The following is a 12,500-nucleotide window of genomic DNA, read 5'->3' on the forward strand; positions in this document are numbered from 1 at the left end:
TATGGAGGATGGAGGAGACGACGACAACAGTAAACAATAAAGGAGACAAAATATTCCGACCTGAAATATAGAAAAGAGAGATGTTTTAAGCAAAAATGAAATGTGTAAAAATTAAAATGAAGAAAATGGGCTGAACAGTGGTTTAGGAGATATTTGTGGTCGATAAAAACTATAACAAAACATTTCTACTGGAATCCAAAACCCAAACACATTGCAAGGGAACATCAGTGAACAGAAAAATTTGTTGACAAGACAAATTATTTGATTTGATTTGGTTTGGTTTGGTTTGGTTTGGTTTGGTTTGGTTTGGTTTGGTTTGGATTTGATTTGATTTGATTTGGTTTGGTTTGGTTTGGTTTGGTTTGATTTGATTTGGTTTGGTTTGGTTTGGTTTGGTTTGGTTTGGTTTGGTTTGGTTTGGTTTGGTTTAATTTGATTTGGTTTGGTTTGGTTTGGTTTGGTTTTGTTTGGTTTGGTTTGATTTGGTTTGGTTTGGTTTGGTTTGGTTTGGTTTGGTTTGATTTTGATTTGATTTGATTTGGTTTGGTTTGGTTTGGTTTGGTTTGATTTGATTTGGTTTGGTTTGGTTTGGTTTGATTTTGGTTTGGTTTGGTTTGGTTTGGTTTGGTTTGGTTTGATTTTGATTTGATTTGATTTGATTTGGTTTGGTTTGATTTGGTTTGGTTTGGTTTGGTTTGGTTTGATTTTGATTTGATTTTGTTTGGTTTGATTTGATTTGGTTTGGTTTGGTTTGATTTTGATTTGATTTGGTTTGGTTTGATTTGATTTGATTTGGTTTGGTTTGGTTTGGTTTGGTTTGGTTTGATTTGATTTGATTTGATTTGATTTGATTTGATTTTTTTTTTTTTCAAAGACTTATTTCCAATGTAGCTTGAATATAAATGCATATACGTGTAGACCTGTTGCCGGCCGGTTTCAAAATGCATCGCGATTCTCCCCCACACAATGCCGCTCATTCTGTACGCTCAGTGGGGTTTGCAAGTACTACTGAAAAGGATGTTTGTTGTCACCTGACCGTATCCTGGGTTCACCAGTAAAATACTTGGTATATCTAGATATGTCATTGATGGCGTTTAGTCTTTGTTCTATAAAGTCACTCGCAATCAAAGAGGTAAACATATATTTTCTTCCTTTTATGTTTCAAATGAAATAACGACAAAACAAGTTGAACGTAACGAAATAGTTGTCGCGTCGTCTCACGCAATGCACCTTGGAACCGGAAAATAAACTATCGGAGATTACATGCACACGTAAACATACAGTGTAAAATTGGAAACTTTCGCTTGAGACGTATTTTTGTTTGTTTTACTCGAAAACAAAATACGTAAATATGAAAGTGACTGAAAAGGCTTAATTTTTTTAGAAACACAGTACACCGGATTTAGAACTTGGAAACATGAGTCTTTGAAAACTAGTTGAAGACTGAAAAATGGAGAATTTTCTAGTGGCCCAAATACTCACACATCCAACCCCATTCATTCAGTATTTACACTATCTTGTACAGAGTGATTATATCCACATAACCAAGGCACCGCTATCGTCCATTTGTGTAATAATGTAAATCTACCACTTGCAACAACAGTAAGTTAAGTTCATGTCCATCATTAGCTTTCTTGTAGATCGATTTCCGTACAAGTAAATGGTAACGATAAACGATATACAAATCAAACTTACCAACACCTTGAGAACAATATGACGGTTCGTCGCTACCATCAGCACACTGTGTTTTACCGTTACATTCGACATCTTTGGACATACATTTAGTGTCGCTGAGGCATTTAAATCCGTTGACACACTCTTCTGCAAAATAAAACAAAATCTTTGAGTGATTCAAGTCAGAATGATATTAATATTTTAGTCATTTTGAAATCCAATAATACTATATTAACTCTTAGTATTGAAAAATGAACGTCTGCTGTTGATTTCATAGAAAACAAGACGGTGAACCCCAAATTTATTTTATTGCTTCACAAAAACCAGGAACAAGCTGAGTTTCTCCTATATTTTTTTGTGTATTTAGCAGTTATAACGCTTAACGGTTGTCACTGCTTGTTTTCGATTTGTAATAACAAGGTCCCCTCATGTCACTGCTTGTTTTCGATTTGTAATAACAAGGTCCCCTCATGTCACTGCTTGTTTTCGATTTGTAATAACAAGGTCCCCTCATGTCACTGCTTGTTTTCGATTTGTAATAACAAGGTCCCCTCATGTCACTGATTGTTTTCGATTTGTATTAACAAGGTCCCCTCATGTCACTGCTTGTTTTCGATTTGTAATAACAAGGTCCCCTCATGTCACTGATTGTTTTCGATTTGTAATAACAAGGTCCCCTCATGTCACTGCTTGTTTTCGATTTGTAATAACAAGGTCCCCTCATGTCACTGCTTGTTTTCGATTTGTAATAACAAGGTCCCCTCATGTCACTGATTGTTTTCGATTTGTAATAACAAGGTCCCCTCATGTCACTGCTTGTTTTCGATTTGTAATAACAAGGTCCCCTCATGTCACTGATTGTTTTCGATTTGTAATAACAAGGTCCCCTCATGTCACTGCTTGTTTTCGATTTGTAATGACAAGGCCCCTCATGTCACTGCTTGATTTCGATTTGTAATAACAAGGTCCCCTCATGTCACTGCTTGTTTTCGATTTGTAATAACAAGGTCCCCTCATGTCACTGCTTGTTTTCGATTTGTAATGACAAGGCCCCTCATGTCACTGATTGTTTTCGATTTGTAATAACAAGGTCCCCTCATGTCACTGCTTGTTTTCGATTTGTAATAACAAGGTCCCCTCATGTCACTGCTTGTTTTCGATTTGTAATGACAAGTCCCCTCATGTCACTGCTTGTTTTCGATTTGTAATGACAAGGCCCCTCATGTCACTGATTGTTTTCGATTTGTAATAACAAGGTCCCCTCATGTCACTGCTTGTTTTCGATTTGTAATGACAAGTCCCCTCATGTCACTGCTTGTTTTCGATTTGTAATGACAAGGCCCCTCATGTCACTGATTGTTTTCGATTTGTAATGACAAGTCCCCTCATGTCACTGCTTGTTTTCGATTTGTAATGACAAGGCCCCTCATGTCACTGATTGTTTTCGATTTGTAATGACAAGGCCCCTCATGTCACTGATTGTTTTCGATTTGTAATGACAAGGCCCCTCATGTCACTGATTGTTTTCGATTTGTAATGACAAGGCCCCTCATGTCACTGATTGTTTTCGATTTGTAATAACAAGGTCCCCCTCATGTCACTGATTGTTTTCGATTTGTAATGACAAGTCCCCTCATGTCACTGCTTGTTTTCGATTTGTAATGACAAGGCCCCTCATGTCACTGATTGTTTTCGATTTGTAATAACAAGGTCCCCCTCATGTCACTGATTGTTTTCGATTTGTAATAACAAGGTCCCCCTCATGTCACTGATTGTTTTCGATTTGTAATAACAAGGTCCCCTCATGTCACTGCTTGTTTTCGATTTGTAATAACAAGGTCCCCTCATGTCACTGATTGTTTTCGATTTGTAATAACAAGGTCCCCTCATGTCACTGATTGTTTTCGATTTGTAATGACAAGTCCCCTCATGTCACTGCTTGTTTTCGATTTGTAATGACAAGGCCCCTCATGTCACTGCTTGTTTTCGATTTGTAATGACAAGGCCCCTCATGTCACTGATTGTTTTCGATTTGTAATAACAAGGTCCCCTCATGTCACTGATTGTTTTCGATTTGTAATAACAAGGTCCCCCTCATGTCACTGATTGTTTTCGATTTGTAATAACAAGGTCCCCTCATGTCACTGATTGTTTTCGATTTGTAATAACAAGGTCCCCCTCATGTCACTGATTGTTTTCGATTTGTAATAACAAGGTCCCCTCATGTCACTGATTGTTTTCGATTTGTAATGATAAGGCCCCTCATGTCATTGCTTGTTTTCATTTCCAGAAGAAAAATAATGGGGTAACAATATATCATGATACTGAACATGCTGAATTATCTGGTAAGAAAACTGCGTACACGTGACTTTGTCAATTACATACAGACTGTGGTTCAATAGACAATTAGTTATTGTGTTGAAATCACCTATAATCCTCTCCACAAATACGGGTAAATTTGAAACAAACTAGATGAAACAGATGTAAGTTTATTCACCTTAAAATGTTAGTTTCAGTGAAACGGACATAATTAGCATATATATTGGGTTTCAAGTCGTATCTTGGTAGTAGATAGAACGATATCAATACAATTACTTGCCATTTGTATAGTTACTGTACACAACAGTACTGCATTGTGTGATTATAGATATATCTAGCCATAGCATCTCACTTCAAGTTTAGGTGTGGGGTTTTCTTTCATATGGGGACTATAGATACATGGACACAAGTGTACATGTACCTCTATTGATATTTTTTAGATGTTGAACAAACACATTTAGAGGCGAGATCAATAGGATCAATGTGGGATAAAAAGCTTAGCCATTTTAGTTCTCATCCTACAAAATGTGTTTTTTTTTACTTTCAATAGATCTGTTTGGACCCCTAAATAAAAATATTTCTAAAAAATATACATATATATTGTCAAATCGAGAGACAGAGAGAGAGAGAGACAGACAGACAGACAGACAGACAGACAGACAGACAGACGGACGGACAGACGGACGGACAGACAGACAGACAGACAGACAGACGGACGGACGGACAGACAGACAGACAGACAGACAGACAGACAAACAGACAAACAGACAGACAGACAGACAGACAGACAGACAGAGTGAAAGAGAGAGAGGAGTCCATAAGCCATAATTTTAACTTAATTTTTTGAATAAAGTCTATGATGCTCTGCTGCTAATATTACATTCAGCACTGTTCTCCCCAGTCAGACGCCTTTATATATATATATATATATATATATATATATATATATATATATATATATATATATATATATATATATATATATATATATATATATATACATATATATATATGTATATATATATATGTGTGTGTGTGTGTGTGTGTGTGTGTGTGTTAAATATTATGTTAGTAAGATTTTTATCTGTCAGATGACGTTTAGTTTCTACTAAAATGGTTTTCATTGTAACTTTCACTGTATTTCGGAAATAAGCTAGGGACGAGGTGGGGGTGATTGTATTTTTATAGTCGGTATTACAGCTTACCTTCTGTTTCAACCTCATAATATGGCGTTACAACGAGCTCGAATCCTATCCCATCGTTTGACTGGTCATCTGAAACAAACCTTATACCAACCTCGTTCGAGGTTGTTTTATAGTAATTCGGTAAAGAGAGGGAATCTCCGCAAATTCCATAATCATTGGCGTTTAAGAGATTAGAGTCCATAGTTGTTCCGTCGTATATGTATAGACCATCGGCAGTGCACCGAGACGTGAAGTCAATGTCCATCCGCAGTATACGAACAAACATCTTGTCATCGGGGTTGTGACTTCGAAAACTTATTATACAGTCCACGCTCGCCATGTAATGTCCATCTTGTAATTGGGCGCTAACATGATATTGGTCGCCGATTTCAATGATGAAACCGTTGCACTGCTCCCCAGGCGTTACGTCTGGAGGGAAGAAGAAATAAACAAACAGGTGATATCTAGAATGATAACCAGTCATCTACGCAGACAAACTGTCTAAAGTAGGTAATAAGAAATAATCATGAAAGTGAGTTTCAGATCAAAGTCGACAGACAGACAGACAGACAGACAGACAGACAGACAGACAGACAGACAGACAGACAGACAGACAGACAGACAGACAGACAGACAGACAGACGGACAGACAGACAGACAGGCATAAACATAGATGTCGGTAGCTAAGAAAGAAAGAAAGAAAGAAAGAAATAAAGAAAGAAAGAAAGACAAGAAAGAAAGAAAGAAAGAAAGAAAGAAAGAAAGAAAGAAAGAAAGAAAGAAAGAAAGAAAGAAAGAAAGAAAGAAAGAAAGAAAGAAAGAAAGAAATAGAAAGAGGATGATTGGGAGGGTGTTATCTAGTATGACAGTAAATTTTACAAATCTTTTGTCTCCAAGGCAGATGCTACCTTACACAATACAACAATGCGTCACATCTGACATCTGGCCCTCAGAACAAATGATTGAAGAGATGGGAATGCGGATCCTTGATTAACATGCCGTTACCAATGACAACCATACACGATTTTGTATTAGATTAGTGTTATTTCCATGTACTGAATGATTTTATCAGATATTTAATGTTGGCGTAGACTAATTTAATGAAATGGAATAACTCACACACGTAATGAACTTTCCCAAAGCGTTTTTCTGAAAGGATTATATTGACGGGTTTTTTTTTACTATAAACGTTTTCCTATTAAGTATCAATTGTCATTTTTAGATAGATAGCGATCAGACGTGCCATATATTTGACGACCAGTTCGTTCTCTATTGAACAAGGAAAGAAAACGGATTTTACAACAACGGCGGCGGCGACGACGACGACGACGACGACGACGACGACGACGACGACCGGAAAGGTTCTGCGATACGGACAATAATTTGTTCAGAGAGAACAATTAACCGAAGGAATTTCACAGTGAACGAAACGATGAGATATTCACGTTGTGTTCTTGCTCAAAAGTGATAACTGACATAATGTGAACATAACAGGACAAAATACATATTTTATACATAAATGATGTGTGACATGACAGTTTAAGTTTCCCTAACTTTCTTTTCTTTCTTTTTTCTCCTTTTATTTTTTTTGGGGGGAGGGGTACTGTTTGTGCATATGCAAGTGGACTTATAGTATTCTACTGTTTAAAGCATACATAACCCTCACTTGTTACAAGTAAAACTCAATACAACTTTGGTAAAGAGGGTATAATACAGACATGATTCGATGACATGGTTAACTATTCGAAAACGTAAACTAAGTGTTCTAACAAACACACATTGTTCCACCATGTTCTAACAAACACATCTTGTTCCACCTTCAAACACCTATTGTTCCATTCTAGGACAACTGCCCCCCCCCCCCGGACAATTGTAGTTGATTATTTGAAAGTGACTACATTGGAAGACCAAGACGCAACGGGCGACGACCCCCACGTTTCCCAATTACAATGTGGAACATGAATAGACGAGTCAACTATCCATACCCACCAAAAAAAACATGTGAATGTAGTGAGTATAATGCACACAAATTGTGGCGGTAAGTTGCCGACGGTGACTTTTTAATGAATGACAAACCCGTTCATCTGTAATACTAGCTTTTTTTCGTTCGGGGGCAGTAGTCCGGGGGGGGGCAGCTGTCCGGGGGGCAGTTGTCCTTCGGGGGCAATTGTCCGGGGGGCAGTTGTCCGCCGGGGGCAGTTGTCCTGTTACCGGTGGGATCTGTTCCACCATGTTCTAACAAACACCTATAGTTCCACCATGTTCTAACAAACACCTGTTGTTCCACCATGTTCTAACAAATACATATAGTTCAAGAAGGCATGTATCAATATCTACATAATTGTGTTTATTTTTTGTACTCCACCTGAATAAATGGGTGCCTATTACCTCAGTTTGTATATTATAACAGGCACACAATAAAACAACGTTACTACGTATGCTACTAGGTTCTCTTCAACTTAAACTGTCCTCAGCATGGTCAAAACATAGACAGTGGACCCCTCCACTGTTTATGGGTAAAACTCTTCAAAATTAGCGTTTTATACATATACCCTCCTCTCCATAATCTTTAAAAATGTTAAGCTTCTACAGTAGCGCTCTAAAATGCGAGTTTCCACCTTGAACTTAACTTGCATTAAAAGAGATAATTGTGTATAAGTAGATTCCCCGTGAGACTCCTATAGTCAATTTTGTATATGTAGTACCAGCCAAGTCTGTCATCGATGATTCATAGACAGTACCGGTCCATATATAATGTTTACAACTTTCGCCTTCAAAGGGCATTGATCCTCGATTCATTGTACACGCATTAACCCAAGTGATCCGACAAAAGCGACTTTCTGCCTCAGTACTCCTCCACAAAAGATTGGCCGGCTACCATGGAGCTTCCATTCTAAACGTTAACACGGTTGTCACTCTTTTCATCATGGCTCTCAGTTCGTACTAATATTAGTGGTTACATGGTGGTAATGTTACTGCACCTCGTTTCTAACGTTTTAATGAGACTTCAATTGCTGCTCACCTTCAAGAAACGTCAAAGAAATAGTCCAGTCATGATTGTCGCGATACTTTGTTAGACTATCTCGCGTTGGTCTTTCATGACCTTTTTATGAACATTGTAATGATAAGCTCGACAGACACGACTGCATGCTGTTTTGCAGAAAGGCGCATATAGCCGCGTTGGCTGTAACTAAAAGTACGTTGGCAGGGTGAAACATCACCACAGTGTTTACAGAAAACTACCGCGTTGTTGGCTGTAACAAGAAAGTTTCTTTTTCAAATGAAACATCAACAAAAGGTTACAGAAAACTTAAATATTTCTAAAAAGCCAGTTTTTGCCATCTAGCTAGAGATCGACAACTTTAAGTGGAACAAGCGGACCTAGGTTTTGCTACTCGCATGGTTTACAAAAAACAAAACAAAGCCGTTCATAATCTGCGATTGAACTGAACTAGTGCAATGAATGTCATGTCGATTTGTGTCTTCGAGATTGGATTAAAATCAACTTCTGCGTTGTGTGACTTGACTGCAGGTCCACACCTTTATGACTCAATGGTTATAAGGGATAACCAGTTTCAAAACGTTATTTGTTCCCCTCTGATTATCTTCTATATGTTACCAGTGTCTGAGTAGTCAACGTTACACCACAAACTACTAATACACCTGTTTATACAAACACGGTTAACCTAGTCCACGTTTTACGCTCCGTTTGATACAAGGGGACACGAAAACATGATCAGAATTAATCCGAACATATTATCCTAGTACATTAACTACAATATAAATTATCCATATTCCCACGTGACAACCTAAACTACTAAATTTAATGTATTAATATGTAATATATAGCCAATCATATAAGGTATAAGTTACTTAAAAGTCATATCGGATAGGATTTGTCAGAGCCTGTACGCTTTACATAAAATCCCTTATGGTTCGACTTTAAAGACCTTCTATAAACAAAGGCAGAAGAACAAAGTACATGTATTTATTTATCATTTATTTATTTATTTACTATTAATTTTTTAGTATTTTATTTAGTTTTTTATTTATTTGTGTATTTATGTTTTGGTTTGTTTGTTTATTATTGTATTACTTACATTTTTATTGACTTGATAATTAAATAATTTTCTTTCCTCATTTATAACAAATTCTTAATAATTAGGTTATTCATTTATTTATTTATTTATTTGTTTTTGTTTGTTTTTTATTGTTTATTTTATTATTTTTCTTTACTTACATTTTTATAGACTTATTTATTAGGCTGTTATTCATCTACTTAGATATTTTAATTGTCTATTCATAACATTCATTACATCTTTTTTTATTTTGCATTTCATGTAAAATACAACAACATAACTTAATCAACTTAGAAAGACAACTGGGCTAGAAGGAACACCTGCTTTACCTCTATATAATCACTACTTAATGTTGATATGGTCTGTTGCAGCTTGTGCAAGGAGCTTGCTAAACATTCTAAATATTTTACCACTTACATATTGTCACTTAAAGAGAAAATTGTAAGGTCTCCATTCTTTGTCTGATTGTCCTTGATCCATTAAACTGTCACTTTTAATACTGCTAAATGATGTCACAATAAAGTGTCCATGTGGGTATTTATTTTGGATTTTTGTAATTTATAAAAACAATTTTATCGTGTCTTCCTATTTCAAACTTCAATGCGAAACAGCATATGCCAAGTCCTTGTTTGTAACTCAATAAATTGCAAAAGATTAATAAATGTGGAAAATGTTTGTTATTTTACGTACAATAACAAACATTTTACATTTTGTTAGCTTTTTGCAATGTATTGAGTTACACAAACGCATACATAGTCACTGTTATTTCATATTGATTTTTCAAGTAGGAAGCCATGATAAAATTGTCTTATAATGAATACTATACACTAATTCTCATCAATATGGTCACATTAATACGACATTACTGAGACTTAATGATAAAATGTAATTCCAGAAAAAGGTTAGACTTATAATTAATTCAGATGTATATACAACTAATCTTGCCGGCAGCAACGGTTAATTTCCGTCGATTACATATCGAAGGATCCGAGTATGATAACATCTTGCACCAGATGTAGGCCAAAATTTCCAAAAATCATTTTGACGTTACAGGAAAAGATATCAGTTTACGGAATCTGTTTGTTACAGATATCTTATTGTCACGTTTCTTCGTAATTTTATGAAAATGCTCTTTTATTGAAATTAGTGTCACTGTGCAAAGTCTATTGTTGGTCACTTGCCCCTCCCCTCCCAGGGGGGGGGCAACTCCCATAGACGACCATACGGCGATGTTCCTTTCGGAAGGGGTGGTTTTTGTGCTCGCAAGGTATGAGAAAGGGTATATTAATCCAGCCAGTATTACAAATTGTAAATTAAAAATAATAATTTTATGGAAACCATGTCAGTGTCTGATTTCGTTGACAATATCGTGTTTTGATGTCTTCTTGTGGCTCTTGCTTTGACGCTACATTGTATTTAGTACCTTTGGTGATAATATCAAGATGAAAACATCACTAAATTACCAAAATGCGTCCTGTTTTTACAAATGGGACACTTCAAAGCAATCCATGGTACAGTAATTTTGTGCGATACAGTTGGTATGAGAAAGGGGTCTCTTTTTTGGATTTTTGGTATGAGAACAGTTTGGATTTGGAGGTCTCAGTTGAGCCCCCCCCCCCCCCCAAGTCACGTGGCAAGAATGGTGAACAGTATTGGACCGACTATACAACACTTACTTGAATGTAAGTAGGAAGTTGCGGTATAATTACATTTGACGTTAGGGAGCTATGAAGACAAATAAGACGCCCTAGCATAAATCGCCTGCAGTGAGTGGACACTGCAGCTGTTCTGTGCGATGTGTCTCCCTTTTAGTTGACACTGCTACTTTCAGAAACTATGGCAATGTAACTGGAGTGGAAACGTTAAAATGATTATGTGGGATTACATTTGCGCAGTTGTGTTTTGTCACCTACACGACTTGACCTTCGACATCAGAAAGTGGTTGGCTGCGTGACGTTTGTTTATTACTTTGTAATCGTGTAAAAAATAGAACATCACTCCTCATTGCAATATCCTCTATAAATGCCATGAAAACATTAGTAGAGATGAACAACAGAGCGCAACAAACGTACAAGAATATCGTAGTCCAGTTGGCACTGTTCTGTCTCGTCTCCATATTTTGTGTTAAAGGCCTAATTTGAAAAAATCTACCCTAACAGACGAGGAGAGTGTTTATTAGTAGCAGTAGCAGAGGTTCCTATTAGTACTTGACACGAGTGAATACACAACACTTTACATGTGTCGGTCTCCGATTGCAATGACGTCATGGGGCGAATTTCTCGAAGGTCAGTTGAGGTCACGTAAGCCGCAAAGAACCCTTTAGTGCGGTTTGTCTATCAATGTCCGTGTTTTCTTAAAATATAAGCGTGTGACGTGGTTTTTGAAGGCACGCATCGGAGGTCATTTTTTACTCCCATATCAACACTAATGATATCCAATAAGCGCACACACACTTTGAACTGCCCCAGGCGACAATTTATTCAGCACTACCAGACCGTAGATTTGAAATGCGTCGATGTGTATGTTAAATATATGAGTCAACGTGAAACTTGTCTGTCGTACCAGGAGACGATCAAAAAGGCCGCTAGTTTTAACAAGTTGTCTCTAAGAGAGATTGCGCCATATGCCACCCACATCTGCCAAGGCATGTATGTAAAGGTCGACGTAACACCGGTAGTCCATGACTCGAACGTGCCGAGATACACGACCGTAGTTCTGCATGACGACACAGCAAACACTTGTAGAAATTTTGGCTAGTTATAAAAAAAATACCCCCGTACTTTTAACGACAATCCCCTTCCAAAGACACATCGTTGGGTCAACTGGAAATGCGCGATGACACCATATATAATTTATTAAAGTAAAGATTTGCTGTGAAGTTTAAAGACTGGCAGACGTAAAAACACTTGGAGCGTGGTCATTTGGAGAGATACCGACGGTTTTACGAACCCCCAAGACTCGTGCAGTTAAATTCAACATCAACGCGTACCCCTTTTGTCGGATATTTTTTTCAATTCCTTCACTAACAACCTTCGAGCTAACAAAGCCTTGAATCGAGAGTATATTGTGACTCCATGATAATCTGAGTACCAATATAGATCAATACTTACACTCGATTAAGTCTCCCCCGCTGACAAATCTGTGAAACCAGACACACACCAAAAGTAATGCTACATGCCGAAGACGGGTCATGTTTGTCTCAGCTCAACTACACATTCGTGTCAACGTAAATACAGTATATCCT

General features: G+C 37.1%; 1 protein-coding gene across 1 annotated transcript in view; it reads right to left on the reverse strand.

Annotated features, from left to right (window-relative positions):
* The window catches only part of LOC144438295 (uncharacterized), a 12,640-nt gene that overhangs the window by 102 nt on the left and 38 nt on the right, over positions 1–12,500 (reverse strand). Inside the window, exons 1-4 of the mRNA XM_078127350.1 lie at positions 12,367–12,500; positions 5,199–5,606; positions 1,696–1,821; positions 1–60 (exon numbers count right to left, since the gene is read on the reverse strand). The exon at positions 1–60 is cut by the window's left edge and continues 102 nt beyond it; the exon at positions 12,367–12,500 is cut by the window's right edge and continues 38 nt beyond it. Coding sequence (XP_077983476.1) covers positions 1–60; positions 1,696–1,821; positions 5,199–5,606; positions 12,367–12,448 — 676 coding nt within the window. The 5' untranslated portion in view covers positions 12,449–12,500. The remainder of the gene's footprint in view (positions 61–1,695; positions 1,822–5,198; positions 5,607–12,366) is intronic.

The sequence above is a fragment of the Glandiceps talaboti genome, chromosome 7 (genome assembly GCF_964340395.1).
Source record: "Glandiceps talaboti chromosome 7, keGlaTala1.1, whole genome shotgun sequence".
Lineage (NCBI taxonomy): Eukaryota > Metazoa > Hemichordata > Enteropneusta > Spengelidae > Glandiceps > Glandiceps talaboti.